Source organism: Sus scrofa, chromosome 1, assembly GCF_054392235.1.
Source record: "Sus scrofa isolate SSC_HxYL_T2T_F1_AM1 chromosome 1, Sscrofa_HxYL_maternal_Yorkshire_Landrace_v2.0, whole genome shotgun sequence".
NCBI lineage: Eukaryota > Metazoa > Chordata > Mammalia > Artiodactyla > Suidae > Sus > Sus scrofa.
Window position 1 is genome coordinate 57142756 of NC_139383.1, and position 18111 is coordinate 57160866.

At 40.1% G+C, this 18111-nt stretch overlaps 1 protein-coding gene across 2 annotated transcripts; it reads left to right on the plus strand.

The window, feature by feature from the left end:
• Positions 1 to 527: 527 nt before the first annotated feature.
• On the plus strand, positions 528 to 4277 carry PNRC1 (proline rich nuclear receptor coactivator 1). 2 transcript variants are annotated; one of them, XR_014805739.1, is made up of 2 exons: positions 528 to 2037; positions 3194 to 4277. XR_014805739.1 is itself a non-coding variant. In XM_021089951.2 (2 exons), exons 1-2 carry the CDS (start codon positions 648 to 650, stop codon positions 3635 to 3637), a joined length of 984 nt encoding a protein of 327 aa, XP_020945610.2. In that variant the 5' UTR covers positions 528 to 647; the 3' UTR covers positions 3638 to 4277. The 2 variants fall into 2 exon arrangements, 1 of the variants encoding a protein (XP_020945610.2); XM_021089951.2 differs by having other exon boundaries at positions 528 to 1187.
• Positions 4278 to 18111: the final 13834 nt, after the last annotated feature.

Genomic DNA, 18111 nt, shown 5'->3' on the forward strand with positions numbered 1-18111 from the left:
CTGCAATGTACTTTGAAATGTTAAAAAAAAAAAAAAAAAAAGCCAATGGTAATAATGCTATTACATTCGGCTTGAAAACACTACTTCCCCAAGGTCAGTGGCCGAGGAGGCACCCACCGGCCTGACTCTACCGGATTTTTTCACTCCCTGCCTCCCGCCCCTATCCCAACCCCACCCCTAGATTTAGCCGAGCTCTAGTAGTCTGACCAAACCCTTCAGGGAGAGGCGGGGAGGTGAGAAACGAGAAGAGCGGGGGAGGTGGGGCAGGTGCGGCTGAAACGGAACTTCATTGTTCGCGGGACCGACTCTTCCCGAAAGAGCCCGTTGGCAGCGCCTGCGCAGTGCTCGCTCTTTGTGCCCGGCTGCAGCAAGAGGGTTGTTTGTGTGTGTCTCTCGGAGGCGGTGGAGGAGGAGCCGGAGGGGCGTGGCCTTCCAGGTCGCATTCTTATTGGGCTCTCACAGGGAGGTGGGCGGGCACAGGGCGGAGTTTCTGATAACAACACTCCGAGCGGAGGCTGAGGGTATTTGTTGCTGCGCCGCCACCGCCCGAACCATGGTCCGCGCTTCTCACGGGCTTACCTAGCAGCAGCCTTCGCCGCCCTGTGATCTCTGGCCGCACTTCCTTCTTCTACTCCTGCTGAGCCGCTATGACCGTCGTTTCTGTCCCCCAGCGGGAGCCGCTTGTTCTGGGCAGCCGCCTGGCGCCCATGGGCTTTTCCGCCCGCGGTTACTTCGGGGCCCTCCCGATGGTGAGCACGGCTCCGCCGCCTTTACCCCGGATCCCGGACCCCAGGGCGCTGCCCCCCACCCTCTTTCTCCCTCACTTTTTAGGGGGAGACGGTCCCTGTCTGACCCCTCAGCCTCGCGCCCCAGCGCCTCTGCCCAACTGCAGCCTCGCCTCAACGGGGGGCACCCCTCGCGCAGCACCAAAGAAGCGGCGAAAGAAGAAGGTGCGGGCCAGCCCGTCGGGGCAGCTTCCCAGCCGCTTCCACCAGTACCAGCAGCACCGGCCGAGCCTGGAAGCCGTGCGGAGCCCCGCGACGGGCCACAGTGGAGAGCAGCAAGTCCCGGACCAGGCCGCCGCCTGGGCCTCGGCTCCTGCAACCGCAACCCGAACTGAAGAAGCGAGCCTTTTCCTTGGCCCGCGGCCGCCCGCGGCGCCCGGCCAGCCCTCGTTCAGAAGAGAGGTGAGGGCCGCGAGGGGAACGTGGGGACCGTTGGCACTCCGGCCCCAAGACGGCCGGACCCGGGACCGGAGGCTTGGGGCCCTGCGCTGAGTGGCCGGGAAGGAGGGGCCGGGGTGAGGGGCGGCTGTTTACTCGGGAGGGAAGTTTCCGTGACGCCCGCTCTGTTCTTGCTGGGGGGGAGAAGGGGGAGGGGGAGGCCTGCGCTGGCGCTGCTGATTGGCTGCGAGGAGCCGGCCAATGACAAGAGCCGCTGCGCCCCGGCAACAGCCCGGATTTAGAAAGCTGGCGGCGTTCCAGGGGGTTTCGGCGTTCGGGGCGCGAGGGGGAGCGAGACGGCCCGCGGGAGGCTGACGTCAGCGCGCGCTACGTGCGGAGCGCTCCGGCGCTCATGAAGGAGGCGAGCGGGTGAGGGGTGTGGGCCTGCCAGCGGCTTCCCGACAGATGGTATTGCCAAGGCGAGGGGGGACGCGCGTAGACCCTCCCGGCGTGGGGCTCCTTGGGGGCCGCCCGCCCCCGGTTGGTCTTATGCAGAGTTGTGAGGTGCCCCATGGGTGGCGCTGCTCCTCGTCGGGCCGACCTACTTGGCTGTACTTTTCAACTTTGAAAGTTGGCAGGTGCGACGGCAGAGTTGTTCCCTCTTTGAAGCGATCAGTTCTGTGTGCTAGCCTATCAGATGAGCGGAATTTATTTAACCATTCCACTGTGTACTGTACTGGGATTTTTTCAGTGGAAGGTAGTTTTATTACCTGTGTCCAGAACAATGAACTTTTCGAAAGAGAAGTTACCAGTTGAACGGACGTTGTACTGCCCACTTGCTATTGGACTAGAATAAAATTGATTATAATTTACGGTAAGAAATCGCTGAAATGACTTGAAGTAACCTTTAAATTAAAACTTTCATAATAGTGAAAATAAGTTACTGACAGTGGTTGAAGGAATATCGTTCTGAGATTTACAGCTTATCTAGTTGCGATCTTAGAAAAAATTAAATTTATCCACGGTGATTCCTTAAATTATTATAGGTTCCTTTCAGTTCCAGGGTTTTTCTGAAATATTTGTGATAATCTAAAAGGGAGTTTTTGTACTTGTTTACTAGTTAAGATTTCTTTTTCAGAACAGTGTTAAAACCAGGGAGTTCTGTCAGCACTTACCCTTGTTAACGTGGATGTTACCTTGTGCTTCGCTTTCTGTAGTTGTGTCCTGCTTCCCTACCGCAATATAAGTGTTGAAAGGGCAGTGATCTAATAGATTACCTTATTTTTCCATCCCATCCCCTCATAGCTTCCCATAAGGATCGCTTGAGTTAGAAAAGTCGTTGGAATTAATGCAGTAAAGTTGTTGAAGCAGTTGTTAAATTAGAAAGGAGGGGGCAAGCAGAAACTGTTTTCTTCTATGTATTATGTGTATAACTGGACAAGATGATAAAAGGTGGTATTTTAGTATTTATATTTCCGAAAAAAATTTTTTCAGAAACTGGGAGATAATTTTTGTGTATGTACTTAGTAACCATTATCAAAATACTTCCTCACTAGCTCTTGCTAATCAAATTTTTATTCTGAAATAATCTTTAGTACCGATCTTAAAAGGTGAATTGTGTCTCTATTATAGTTTTTCATCAACCAAAGCATTTGAAAATTTTTCCCTTGGCAACATCCTACTGTAAAAATGCTGATATTTGTTTAGGAAGAGGTCAGCATACATGTTTGAAAGATTACTTCTCTGTATAGAAAGGTGGACTTGGTTACTTTGGGGTTTTTTTGTCTTTAACATTTTAGAATCAGCTCTTACACTGCATACTGGTAACGATGATGAACTATTTTTAGTGGTAAAATTAGATACCTGCATATTTGGACATCCAATGATAAGTGCCACAAGCACATTTAATCAAGACATTGAACTAAAGTCCAGGGGGATTTTTTTAAAGAAAATATATTAGATAAATGGTGAGGTTCATGTCTGATTTTATCATGAGACTATATTCACTTTTATATTCCTTGTCTTTGTAGGTTTTAAAATCAAAGATGGGAAAATCGGAGAAAATTGCCATTCCCCACGGCCAGCTTGTTCATGGTATACACTTGTGTGAACAACCAAAGATAAACAGACAGAAAAGCAAATATAACTTACCACTAACCAAGATCACCTCTGCAAAAAGAAATGAAAATAACTTTTGGCAGGATTCTGTTTCATCTGATATAATTCAGAAGCAGGAAAAAAAGCCTTTAAAAAATTCTGAGAACATTAAACATAAGCATTTGAAGAAATCAGCATTTCTAACTGAAATGAGTCAAAAGGAAAATTATGCTGGGGCAAAATTTAGTGATCCACCTTCTCCTAGTGTTCTTCCAAAGCCTCCTAGTCACTGGATGGGAAGCACCATTGAAAATTCCAACCAAAATAGGGAGCTGATGGCAGTACACTTAAAAACTCTCCTAAAAGTTCAAACTTAGATCTCACATTTCAGTATGTATGTAAAACATAGTTTTTCTAAAATCCCTGGACTCTTGAAAAGTGGTACAGAAATGGAAGGTTGCCTTGTTGGCAACATAAAAGGGCAAAAGATGAGTTTTAAAAATTACAAACAGCTTGTATTATATTTTATATTTTGTAAATACTGTATACCATGTATTATCTGTATATTGTTCATACTTGAGAGGTACATTATAGTTTTGTTATGGAAGTATGTATTTTGCTCTGCCCAAATGGCAGGTGTTTTGTATATATACAATGGAGAAATTTTTAGTGTGCTAAGGCACATGGAAGACCAATTTATTTGCACAAGATACTGAGAGATTTTTTTTCAAGAAACAGCTGTTGAATCTCAAGGTGAAGATCTAAATGTGAACAGTTTACTAATGCACTACTGAATTTTAAATCCGTGGCACAATCATTGTAAACATGGGTTTATCTGTGTTTCTCTAAATTGATTTTTGCCTTCTAATCTGTAATTACTGGAAAACTCCTATTCCCATTTTTACCAAACTTAATTTCTGGTTTTTGGTTTGTATCCACTTAAATTTCAAATTTTAATGCCAACAAAATCGGTTGTGATCAAATTCTAAAATAATAATAATTTGGCCCCCCCCTCAACTAGTCTTGACTCTTTGTGTGTGTGATTTTTTTCATGTCTGAATGTGTGACTAGGAGATTTTAACATTCCACTTTACTAGCTAAATGTCTATACTAATTTGTACAATCTCCCTCTAAAATTTAGGGCTTCCAGTAATTTAACACTACCTCTAAGGGGAGGAAATATCCATCTTAACGAATGGTAATAGTTGTGAAAAGTAAAGCTGATTAGCTTAGAATATGTTTTTATATATCAGCTGTTTCACAAAGTACCTTATCATTTGACTTGCCATGAAGAAAATGGCACTTGTTTGGCTTGCAAAATTCATATTAATACTGAATGGGATAACTGAATCAAGGCAAATATATTCGGTGTTAAAATAGATGGAGATTTTGGATTCTGAAGCTTGCTTGAAGTTAGGGCAGCGTATGTATTTTTACTTTTAAAATATAAACTTCTGTTCAGATCGATCCCAATAAGAAATTCTAGAACACAATTTGCCCTATATAGTTTTTAGTTATGGTATGCAAAGCCAAAGTTTATTCCAAGTAATACAAAGGAAAAAAGTAATTGGTAATGAGTAATGGGTCAGTATGTAAACATGTGAAAAGGGGCCATATTTTTGATTCTGTAAGGTAATGTAGATGAGAAAGGTGCTACCATCCTAGGGAAAAAATAAGGAAAGTCTTAGGTCTCAGCCTCTTGTATCATTTGTCTGACAAGATGGGAGAATGACAGTTAACTGACCTTATACTTAGAATCACTATTGACTTGATAAGCATGCCTGGATGGTATGAAGTAACCAAACTATATACTATAATGACATATGTTATACTATAAACATGCTATATAATAGGTTTTATAGTTTGAAGAGTAGTTGAATTAGACTTTAAATGATATATTTAGTGAGAAGGTATTAGCAAATTTAAAGAATACTTTTGGTGTTAAAGCTGTCTTACTTCCTTCAGATTGCTATAACAAAATACTAGAAACTGAATAGCTTATAAACAATTTCTCAGTTCTGTAGGCTGGGAATTCCAAGATCAAGGCATCAGGGATTTGATGTCTAGTGAGAGCCTATTTAGAAGTTCGTAAGTGGTGTCTTCTTGCTGTGTATTCACACGGCAAAAGGGGTGAGGGAGCTTTCTGGAGCCTCGTTTATAACGGCACTAATCCATTCATGAGGGTTGCTGCTCTCATGTGCTAATGACTTCACAGAGTCTGTCTCCTGTCACCTGGGGGGTTGGATTTCAAACACAGGCGATCAGACCATAGTGCAGCTCAGTTATTCAGTCATTATTTTTCTCCTATTGAAGTCTGTACAATTTGATACTGAGTTTATTCAACTCATACCACTGATGCAGTGACAGTATTGAAAGCTTGAGTTTATTTGCATTAATCTTGATGCTAAGTAAACAGGGTCCTCCTTGTAAAAAGGAGAAAAGGTAATAAAAGACCAAATTACACTATTAAAAGTTTGACAGGAGCCATTATTTTCAAACTTAAAAGTAGTTTGTAAGTTAAAATAGAAATTTGAGGTTGGTTTATAAATTTAAAGACGAGAATGTATTAGGCAAATAACCTACATTTTATCAGGACCAGCATATTCAGGTCTTTAGGCATAATTCTATATAATTACCCCCTTTCCTTCACAAATTGTAATATAAAGCTAGGACAAATGAGGGACTTGAATGGGATCCAGTAATGCTATGCTTGGGGAAAACCACTTGTATTTCTTTTGCCTAGTCCATGATCTTAAACTATTTAAAAAAGCCCACGGGATTTGCTTTCCTTACCTCCCCTCTTTAAAAGCCTAGAATCAACTTCTGGTGTTGAGAAGGAACAAAACCCGGGCTCATCCTAGTGCTTCTGCCCCTCAGGACTAGGGTCCAGAATGGACACCCACCCAAGACAAGGAAATTAGACTGGGAGGAGCTGTGGCTGTGGTGGATAAGCTTGTCTCTTGATACCCTGTCCCTCAGTTCCCAGCATGTTCTCAAATGAAAGCATTTATTTTTGTCTTTCTAGGGCTGCACCGGTGGCATATAGAGGATCCCAGGCTAGGGATTGAATCGGCTATGGCTGCTGGCCCATACCAGATACAAGCCAAGTCTTCAACCTACACCACAGCTCACGGCAACGCCGGATCCTTTAACCTACTGAGGGAGGCCAGGGATCAAACCCACTTCCTCATGGATACTAGTCAGGTTTGTTACCACTGAACCACAAGGGGAACTCCCAATCAAATAAAAGCATTTGGCTATCTCAGGGAAGGTTAAGGCTGTCCTAATTCAGTCTCAGACCTCTGCCCTACTCCTGGTTCTTCCAGAAGCAGTGCTGAGGAAAGAACCATGCTTATTAAATGGTTTGAGATTACCCAAAAAAAGCAGAGAATGTGTATGGAGAGGGGAGCCTGGTTTTGTGATTAAAGAAGACTTCAGTAGACAGTATAAAGGCAGATAAATTTTGAATGGGGACGGTAAGCAATCAGTTCTGGAAAGGAAGGGAAGCAATTTGAAGATGTAAAGGAACTTCTGTTTGATATTGGCATTTTGTACTAGTCTCCACTCCTGCTCACATAAATGCAAATAACTTTCTTACAAATAATTGGGAAATCTCATTTTAGGAGTTAAGGCCATTGCTTGTAAATTCCCCCAATTGTTAAGGCCACCAATTTTAGCCTTTTAAAACAATGTGTTGTAAATATTACTATTAATGGGTTGACTCAGATGAGTTCTGACATTTCTACCAAACTCAACAGTCTTTGATTCCAGGAAATGGCTCATTTATGCACAAGTCTGCACAAGTTTGATATATTTCTGCATATGATTATAAAAACCCTAACTAATACAGAGTCCATATCTTGGATAAATTTGCCTCAGTCACCTCTCCTCTCCCTGTTTGCAATATCTGTTTTTTTGTGTGATTTTTAAGCAGCATGTCTACAATTTAATGTGCAGGGGCTTAAGTGTGAAGTATGTTTGGGAGTAGTTGACTCTTCAACAACTGTGCAGGTCTACTTTTACATGGATTTTTTAAAAACAGTAAATACTACAGATCCACAATTGAATCCTAGGATGTGGAAACTTGGATATGGAGAATCACCAATATGGACAGCAACTATAATTTATATGTGTATTTTCAACTGTAAGGGGTTGGTACCCCCAACCCCTAAGCTATTCAAGGGTCAGCTGTACAAGGATAATTGGCAGAGCTGAAAGTTAAAGTGTCACAGGTAAAAGTACAAGCTGCATTTCCCTTTCCCCACAATGTCTTTAGAGGAGGTAAAAACGAAAGTCAAGTCATTGTCTCTCCCAGCAGGTGGTGACAAATTCTGGTGAGCAGGGATAGTCTAGTTGGTAATGGGACACCTTAGAAGGAGTACTGAGTGGGGCCTTAAAATACTGAGTAGTATTCGAATGCAAAGAAGAGTTGAATAATTGTCAGAGGTAAAAAAATTTAGCAGTATTATGAAAAGGTAGGAGTTAAGGCTGTCCTCGTAGTTCAAGAGAAGTACAAAGAAGGAAGATTCAAGGTATTGAACAGTATTGGGGTAATTAAAATGAAGGGCTTTGAATGTCCTGCTGAAGAGTTTCAACTTTATTCTATAAGCATAGCCGAGTCATCAAAGGATTATGAGCAAGGTAATGAGATTCCCTTGGCTTCAAAAAGAAAACAAATGAAAATATGGAAAATAATTTGGAAAAGGGAAAGCTTGAGACATGAAAGCCACTTCTGTAGTTTAAAAGAGAAAAGACCTTAAAGGACATTATCAGAAGAAATACAGAGTCATGGACTTATTTGGGAGATGTTTTAGAGGTTGAATTAAGAACTGAACAAGTGGAGTTCCCATTGTGGCTCAGTGGTTAACCAACCTGACTAACATCCATGAGGACACAGGTTTGATCCCTGGCCTTGATCAGTGGGTTAAAGATCTGGCATTGCCATAGCTGTGGTGTAGGTTTTGGACGCGGCTTGGATCCTGTGTTGCTATGGCTGTGGTTGGAGCCCTAGCCTAGGAACCTCCATATGCTGCCAGTGTGGCCCTAAAAGACAAAAAGACAAAAAAAAGATTTGAGCAACTGAATTGAAGGGTAAGGAAAGAAATTTTTTTTTTGAAATTTTATTTCTAATTTTTTTACAGAATAAAATACATATATTTAAACACAGTTATATTCATACAGATTATTATATTATGGATCTTAAATAGATTAAGTGACTCCCTCTGGAGAAGTGGAATGGAAAATATGCTGAGACAAATAGGAAATCTATTCTATACTTTATCCCATTTTGTATGGCTTTCATCTTTAGTATTATCTATTGCATTTCAATTTTTCTTTAAAAATCAGCATTATATTAAAATTGTGTATATTATGCAACTAAAATTTATAAAGAAGAAAGCCTTATATACCATTAAATATTTTATATAGCATAATAAAAAGAATAACTTAACTGGTAAGAATAACAAAAATAATACACCCTCTGAAAATAAGTAAAATATAAAATGCATAAATTGGTTAAAAAACAGTGTAACTATATAAATGTCCTCACAATTTGTTACATCTTATTGATTCTTCAATATAGGCATTACACCATTCTAGGTGATGTGATAAACATTATAAACCTTACATTGTATCGTGGAGAGAAATGGTTATTAATAATACAGTTGTAGAACCGTATTATTTAATTGTACAGTTGCATTATTATAATTATCACAAATTCTTTGATGGAGAGGAAATCAGAATCAGATGTAAGAAGACTTCAGCATTCCAAGAATGATGTCAAATGACCCCCTTCATGGTGGATTATGCACTTATTTACTATGAGATGTATTTCTTCTCCAGAGATTCCTTGTTTGTGTATCAATTGTAGATTTTTGGTTTGCAGTTATTCTGAAGTTTCAATATGAGTCTATATGTATATGAGATTGTTTTAAGTTGTTCTCTTAATTGCAAGTGCATCTCCAGTGTCCTGCATTTGTACCCACCTCTTCTCATAATTTCTGATTTTGGTGGCGTAATTGTGCATGGATGATTTTGTATCTTTACTGTATATATAACTTTACTGGTGAGCCTTGTCATTTGTGGTATTTTTGTTTCCTGTTGCGGGTTTTTCTTTTCTGCCTAGAAAAGTTCCTTTAGTATTTGTTGTAAGACTGGTTTAGTGTTGCTGAATTCTCTCAGCTTTTGCTTATCTGTGAAGGTTTTGATTTCTCCTTCAAATCTGAATGAGAGCCTTGCTGGGTAAAGTAATCTTGGTTGGAGGTTTTTTTCCTTGCATCACGTTAAGTGTATCATGCCACTCCCTTCTTGCCTGCAGAGTTTCTGCTGAAAAATCTGCCCATAACCTTATTGGGGTTCCCTTGTATGTTATTTGTTTCTTTTCCCCTGGCTGATTTCAAGGTTTTCTCTTTGTCTTTAATTTTGGTCAGTTTGATGAATATGCGTCTCGGTGTACTCCTCCTTGGGTTTATTTTATATGGTACTCTTGTTGTGCTTCCTGGATTTGAGTGAGTGGTTCCTTTCCCAAGTTAGGGACGTTTTCAGCTATTATCTCTTGGAATACTTTTTCTGTCCCCTTCTCTCTCTCTTCTCCTGGCACCTCAATAATACGGCTGTTGGTGCGTTTCACGTTGTCCCAGAGTTCTCTGAGACTCTCTTCATTTGTTTTCAATCTTTTTTCTCTTTTCTGTTCTGCATCTGTAATTTCCACTAGTCTGTCCTCCACCCCACTTATTTGTTCTTCTGCCTCCTGTATTCTGCTGTTAGCTGCCTCTAGTGAATTTTTTATTTCAGTGATTGTATTGTGCATCTCTTCTTGTTTAAGTTTTATATCTTGTATCTCTTTGGTCAGTGTTTCCTGTAAGTTATCCATCTTTGCCTCCAGTTTATTTCCAACGTCTTGCATCATCTTCAGCATCAACAGTCTAAAGTCTTTTTCCTGGAGGCTGAGAATCTCCTCATCACTTAGCTGTTTTTCTGGGGGTTTTCCTTTCTCCCTCATCTGAGTTATAGTTCTCTGTCTTTTCATTTTTATAGGTTTTGGGTGTGGTGATCTTTTTACAGATAATAGGGTTGTGGCCTCTTACTTCTGGTGTCTGCCCCCCTTGTGGCTGAAGTCGGTGTGGGGGCTTGCTGTAGGCTTCCTGATGGGAGTGACTGATGCCTGCCCACTAGTAAGTGGAGCTGATTCTAATTCCTCTGATGGGTGGGGTTTTGTCTCTGGATGGGATTAGAGGCAGCTGTGGCCTGAGGGGTCTTTAGGTAGCAAGTTTACTGCAGGGCGGGGCGGGGCTGTGATCCCAGCTGGGTTGTTGTTTGCCCTGGGGCTTCTCAGCTCTGACTGACAGGTGGGGCCAGATTTTCCCAAAATGGCCACCTCCAGAGAAAGGCAGCTGCTGAATATTCCTAAGAGCTTTGCCTTCAATGTCGATCCCTCACAGCAAGCCACATTCACCCCTGTTTTCCCAGGATGTCCTCCAAGAACTGCAGTTAGGTTTGACCCAGATTCCTATGGAGACCTCGCTCTGCCCTGTGACCCAGTGCACGTGAAAGTCTGTGTGCACCTTTTAAGAATGGGGTCTCTGTTTCCCCCAGTCCCGTGGAGCTCCTGTGCACAAGCCCCACTGGCCTTCAATGCCAGATGCTCCAGAGGCCCTTTCTCCCATTGCTGGATCCCTGCACATGAGGGTTTGATGTTGGGCTCAGAACTCCCACTCCTGTAGGTGAGTCTCTGTGAACCAGTTAGTTTTCAGTCTGTGGAGCTTCCCACCCGGGAGGTATGGGGTTGTTTATAGCGCAAAATCGCCCCTCCTACCTCTTGATATGGCCTCCTCTTTTTCTTCTGGAGTAGGGTATCTTTTTTAAGGTTTCCAGTCCATTTGGGTGGAGATTGCTCAGTCTTTAGTTGTGAGTTTTGCTTTTTTTAGGAGAGAAGTTGAGTTCCAGTCCTTCTATTCCATCTTAATCCTCTCAAGGAAAGAATTTTTAAACTAAGCAACTAGGAAGAGAAAGCCAGCAATTAGTGAACTCTGGAGGGAAATGGAATTATAGAGGAAGATAATTTTGATTTGCATGTTGAACTTGGAGATGCATGTAGGATATCCACGTGGAAATACACAGCAAGTAGAAGAGGTCAGGTGGGGAGGTGCAGCTCTGGTAACAGTGCACAGAATCACTGAGTGCAACATGAATATGGAACTGAAATACTGTCTCCCTATATTCTCTTTAGGTTTAACATCTTTACCAGTACTCTTGACCTCATCCTTTCTGCCTCCTATGAGTTGGACTCTCAACTTCATCTATGATAGTAAAATAGCTGAATTAGAAAGTATTTCCTCTGAAACCGGTTAGGTTGTCTACTGACCTGTAAAAGTCTATGTTAGGGGATTGTTCTAATACTAAGTTGTGGATTCAGACAGCAGGGACCCAGTTGCTGAAAAGGAGGAACAAAGCTTCCTTCCCTTTTCTTAGTCTAAGATTTGAAACTGGATAAAACTGATATTTTATCACTGTTTCTTTTTTTAAATCTTCCCCCTTCTACCCCATCATACTGCTAAATACACTGTCCTTAACTTAGAGGGTGGAAGGCCCCATCCTCCAAATAAGGCTCCCATGATCTCTCTACAGTTGATGTCTGCTTCAGGTTGAGTAGATCAAACATATGGGCTTAATACTTGGGTATGAAAGGCTGATCATGTCATCATCCTATATATATATATATAAAATTTTGGAGTACATTGATGACTGAAAAAATTTTTAAATCATAGGCCTGCTTGGCTAGGGTCACTGCTGAGGCATGGGTTTGATCCCTTGCCCAGTGCAGTGGGTTAAAGATCTTGTGTTGCCACTGCTGTGGCTCAGAGTCGATCCCTGGCCCCAGAAATTCCAGATGCTTTGGGTGCGGCCAAAGAAAAAAAAAATCTTAGACCTGTTTTTTTAAGCCCCGAGTTACCTCCTGCACCAGCAGCGCGAGAAAGTTCTCTGATCAAAGATTGAATCCACATCACAGCAGTGACAATGCTGAATCCTAGGCCACCAGGGAACTCCTCTCTTGAATCTATAAATCTTTCAAAAACTCCCAAATACACAGTTTCCAAATGGGAAAAGAGTATGTATTATGAGATGAAATGGTGTAGGAGGTGGAATTGTGTAAGCATAAATCATGTGTAATTCAGGAACTACTTGTTTTGTATCTGAAAGGAAATTTGAGTACATTTTAAAGAATGCTATTTACATACACTCATATAAAAATCTTTGAAATTTTCTTGAAGGTGTAGGGTAGATGAAGTTTTAAGAGTTAGGGATAATCTATTTTATGCTTGAATTTTAAACCCTTTTTCTTTAAATCTGTTGGTTAGATGTCTTGAATTAATCTGAGAGTTTTCAGATTGTTACTTTTCATACCCTTTGCAATTCCCTTGGAGTTCTAAATTAATATGCTAAAATGTATGAGTAATATTCTTAACACCCAGGAATTGTACTTGGCTAGCTTAAACTTGTGAATTACAATTTAAGATTTATAAAAGGTGTTGCATTTACTGAGGGTTCATTGTTTAGATCCTTAGAATTCATTTACTAAAGCAGAGTTTAAAGTAGAGTTTCCTTGGTGGAGAACTGGTAACACAAATTTAAAGTTCTCTCTTGAGTTAAGGATCCGGCCTTATTATTGCTGTGGCTTGGGTTACGGCTGTAGTGCCAGTTCAGTCCCTGGCCAGGGAACTTCTGAATGCCATGGGTGGGCCAAAAATATATAAATAAATGAAGTTTCCTCTGTTAAAGGAACAGTTTATCATAGATGATGACCTTAATTATAGTGTCTGAATTAAGCAATGGCAGAAAGGGGGGGAAAATGGGAGAATTGACAGAAAGCAACCGACACAGATAATCATGGAAAATCAGATGCACATTTGTCAAAGGAGGCTACAAGTTCTATTCAAGCTCCATCTAATTAAAGAGATCATATATGTTGACAAATGACCTCCTCCAATGATGTTGAAAATATTTCGTTCTTCTAGTAATTCACATGGTAACTTTTATGCATGTGTAAGAAAGGATTCAAGAAAGCTAATTTTTCCCAATCAAGAAAGCTAATTTTTCCCAATCTACTACATAAAGTGGCAGGAAAATGTGGTAGTTTATATACAATTGTAAAAATAATAAGTACTAATCAAATTCCTCCAAAGCTGGTCATATATATATAGCTACTCCTAAATCATTACAGATAGTTCTTTTGTTCTAAGATTAGAAATTTACCTGATTGTCAAAACCAAATTACAAATGTGTTCTTAGACTCTAGACTCTTGAGGGTAGGTAGAAGACATGCGAATGTTTGATTTAATTGAACTCAAAATTGCCGTCTAACAAGATCTTTATTATTTCACTTTCCTTGGCAACTTGGAATCAGAGCTTTGATTCTTCTTGTCAAAACTTGGGAGAGGAGTTCCCATTGTGGTGCAGTGGGTAAGGATCCAGCTTGTCGCTTTGGAGGCTCTGGTTCCATCCCTGGCTCAGCTCAGCAGGTGAAGGATACAGCATTGCTACAGCCTGCAGCATAGGTCACACTGCAGCTGGGATTTGATCCCTGGCCTGAGAACTTCCATTTGCCATGGGAGCAGCCCAAAAAAAAAAAACCCAAAAACCAAAACAAAAAAACCTTGGAGAGATCTACAATTTTGCAGATCTTGCTATAAAATAAAGGCTCTCGGTGGTCCCTTCCATTGTTGGAATTGCCCTTACACTTCAAGTGATCAGACATTAAGGGCTCTCAATTTTTAGAACAAAAGGACTGGATTGCCCCTTTCCATCAGCCTTCCAAGGGTCCTAATCATTGTGCGTTCAGTCCAGTCTACTTAACCATTTGGTATCTGTTAAGTTCCTATACATCAAGTGATGTTTGAAAGCAGGTCCTAAATTTCAAAACTAAGAAAACAGAATCATGTTTATGAAAGATATTCAACCAAAAAATTTTAATCACTCTTTAGCAAATTGGACTAGCCCATTTGTGAACATTAAAACTTTCAAAAATTTACTATATGTTAAATTCAAAATAATTGGGGGAAAGGGAAGTATATATGATAAAGCAAGCATAATTTACTGTTAATTTTAAAATCTACATAGTGGGTACACAGGTGTTCGCTGTAAAAATTACTCCACTTTTTGGGGGTAATTTGGTGCATGTAGCGCCATTGATATCTTAGTTCCCAGACCAGGGATTGAATCCGAACCACAGCGGTGAAAGTGCTGAGTCCTTACCACCAGACCACCAGGGAACTCCCTAAAATCACTTTCTTATTATAACAAAATATTAACAGAATTACAGAAAATTAAGACTGCTTTACTAGTTCATTCCAACATTACACATAAGTTGAAACATTTGCCAATAATTCCAAAAGCTCACTTACATGTAGCATAAAGCACAAATAAGTTAATCTTTTGAGGTTGTAAACTTTGAATCTCCTGAATGTTTTTTCTTTGCACTTTCAACTAGGCTTGTTAGTTGGTTACAACACTTCTAAAACAGAACATCTCTAGTCAGTGACAAACACCAAAGCCGTAGTAAATAACAACTGAAAGATTAGAAAAAGGGTAATGTATTTAAGCATTGGCTTATTGGGGAAATGTGACAGCTGACATTTAATGTTAATGTTGATGTAAATGCTAACGCTTGAAGAAACTTTAGTTTGGAGAGGATAAAGAGGTAAGAGGAGACTATAAAGATTCCAAAGGGAATTTATAAGAACCACCCATGGTTTGAGAGAAAAGTTAAAGAAATTATTTTTACTGGAATAACTTGAAATTCAAGCATCATACAGAAATATGTGTATACATCAGATTCCCAAAAGAGAAGGGGACGGCTGAAGGGCTGGTTAGCACTGAGGTGACCAGGAGAAGGACAAGGCAGTGTGCAACTCTTGGTTGGTTCCTACTCTTTAAAGCCCTTAGCACTGAACTAATATCAGTGGAGCTAATGGAAAGCTGAAAGCACTTAAAATTATTCCTTAAGTGTAGTTCCACATTCCATGACATATATTCATATAAAACCACATTTTAGTCAAAATAGATAGAGTGGACAAAAGTGTGGTCACCAAAACCTCTTTAGAGTAGCAGTTATAGGAGTTCCCATTTCCTGTGGTACAGTGGAAATGAATCCAACTGGTAAACATGAGGTTGCAGGTTTGATCCCTGGCCTTGTTGTGGGTTAAAGATCTGGTGTTACTGTGAGCTGTGGTGTAGATCACAAACTTGGCTCAGATCCTGTGTTGCTGTGGCTATGGCGTGGGCAGGCAGCTGTAGCTCCGATTTGACCCCTAGCATAGGAACCTCCATATGCTGCAGGTGCAGTCCTAAAAAGCGAAAAGCAAAAAAAAAGTATCAGTTACATTTGACTATTTGACTAGATAGGCAGCTAAGAGCACCTTATATAGGTGCTCTTCATATATGAGATATTCTAAAATAAAATATTTTCATCCATCATGTTTTTAAGTAGTGTTTTTTAAGGTCCCATTTAGTAGATTACAACAAGAATAAGGAATTGTATGAAACAATACCAAAAATCAGTTAAGACTTTGGGAGTTCCTGGTGTGACTCAGCAGTTAACGAACCCGACTAGCATCTGTGAGGACAGAGTTCGATCCCTGGCCTTGCTCAGTGGGTTAAGGATCCAGCGTTGCAGTGAGCTGTGGCGTAGGCCATTGGCTACAGCTCCGATTTGACTCCTAGCCTGGGAACCTCCATATGCCTCAGGTGTGGCCCTAAAAAGACAAAAAGAGACCCCCCCAAAAAATAAATTAATTAAAAAAATACTTGACTTTATATATAAATTAAAAATTATAATTAATATCCTAACAAAAAGAGAGTAGGATTTGTAATTCAACTACATTTAACATTTTGAGGTCAAAAATTTTGGTTTACTGACAATGCTGAATGTTAATGCTTTTTTCTTAAGGTTCTTATTAAATTATACAAATATTTCACAGTAACCTTCCTCCTCATTTTTAAAACTTAAAATTGCCTGGAGTAATCTGACCACTTACATAGCTTATGCCAATTTTGAAAAAAGATCTTCAAGAGTACTTTTCCTCAAGGTGCAAAGTATTATTTTTGTTAAAATTAGTCAATAGCATTTTAAGTCTATACTATTAGGAGTAAGCTAAGAAAATTAGAATGTAAGCTAAGAAATTTAGAAAACTGCTGGTTGTAGCATAGAATCCTGGTTTTTCTCAATCTACCTCTATGGGCCCATTTCTGCAAAGTATAGTTCTTGGGCATTTGGTTCACAGGATTATACTCCTAAATTAGAGAAGTGGTAATTTTGCTTCTTCTTCAATTACACTTTTTCTGAGGAACTACTCATCCTACACAAGCTATAATACATAACCTCAAAAAACAATGAACATGCAATCAAATTCATTTTTTAGCATGAAGCACTGATTACTGGCTAGGGATTCCCTCATCTGGAGACTGACCCTTCAAACTTTCTATCTGCATTCTGAAAGAGCCTAAAACCTTAAATACAGCAAGATATCCTTGATTTTAATTTGTAAACTACTACTTAATAAATGAAGAGGTGGACTGTATATGGTGTTTTGAATTATATGAACCATACCCATGCTTAAAATCACATAATACATTTAAAAGGTGGTAACCATCAGCCACTGAGTACCAGTCTACCTTCACAAGTTGATACTATTTCTTTTCATATATTCAGAATTGTGGTATATTCCCAGAATGAGTCAAGAAAGACTAATCATAGAACACTTTCCCCCAAATAAAATAAAAACATTATACCTTTTGAGGAAAACACCACTGATTGGATATAGCAATCTGTGTGTGTGTGTGTGTGTGTTTTAAAGTGTTTTTTTTTTTACATTTATAATGATTTTTATTTTTCCCATTACACCTGATTTACAGTGTTGTCAATTTTCTACTGCACAGCAAGGTGACCCAGTCACACATGCATGCATACATTCTTTTTTCTCACATTAAATCTATATATATTTTAAAATTCAATCTTTCTTTACATGATTCCTTTTTTTTTTTTTTTTTAAGTATTAGTCATCATTGTAAAGTATTGTTTTAACTTGAAAGCAAGTTTAATCAACCTGGAATATCTAACAATTCTTTCAGGGAATGCTTTATTTCTAAAAAGGTTTTGACTCCAATGTCTTTATGCTTAATTTGCTTCTTTTTAAAAAGATGTCCAATTTAATTCCGTAATCATAATCAACCAATCAATTGTAGCCTGACCACCTTCCCTGTGGGCTGTCCTAAGCTCTAGTGTGTTCCTGAGATGGGATCAATGCATTAGGGGCACTCTCTAAGCAATGGGGACCAATCGGGAATAAAGTCCTAACTCCCCCAAGGCTATGTGGGGCAATGGGTCTGGCCTGGGATGCATAAGGCTGCAGTTAATTTGCTTAACTTTAAGAGCATCTTTTTAAAAGCACAAAATAAAAAATTTCTGGAGGGCCTAAACTGACCTGGTAGACCAATGCCAGAGGTAATGCTATGATCCTAAATACCCTGCTTTTATCAAGGGAGTGATTTAGATACTCAGGATCATAATCCTCATTTTAATACTTAAATGTTTTCTAATCAAATCTATGAGACTAAAACCCTTATGTCTCACTGAACCACTGGTCCTTAAACTACTGGCAGCACGGACTTGTTTGAAAATCTATAGGGCCTAGATATGAAGAATATGAAAAGTGCCCAGGCCATGGATTGAATCCAAACCACAGCTGTGACCTACACGGCAGCTATGGCAATGCCTGATGCTTTAACATACTGTGTCAGGCCAGGGCTTGAACCTGTGCCTCCACAATGGCCCTAGCCACTGCAGTTGGATTCTTAA

Bases quoted from the DNA above. Each gene is read 5' to 3' on its own strand.
- PNRC1 (XM_021089951.2), top strand. From the start codon at position 648: ATGACCGTCGTTTCTGTCCCCCAGCGGGAGCCGCTTGTTCTGGGCAGC. The intron at 1,188-3,193 runs GTGAGGGCCGCG...TTGTCTTTGTAG, and splicing joins AGCCCTCGTTCAGAAGAGAG to GTTTTAAAATCAAAGATGGG.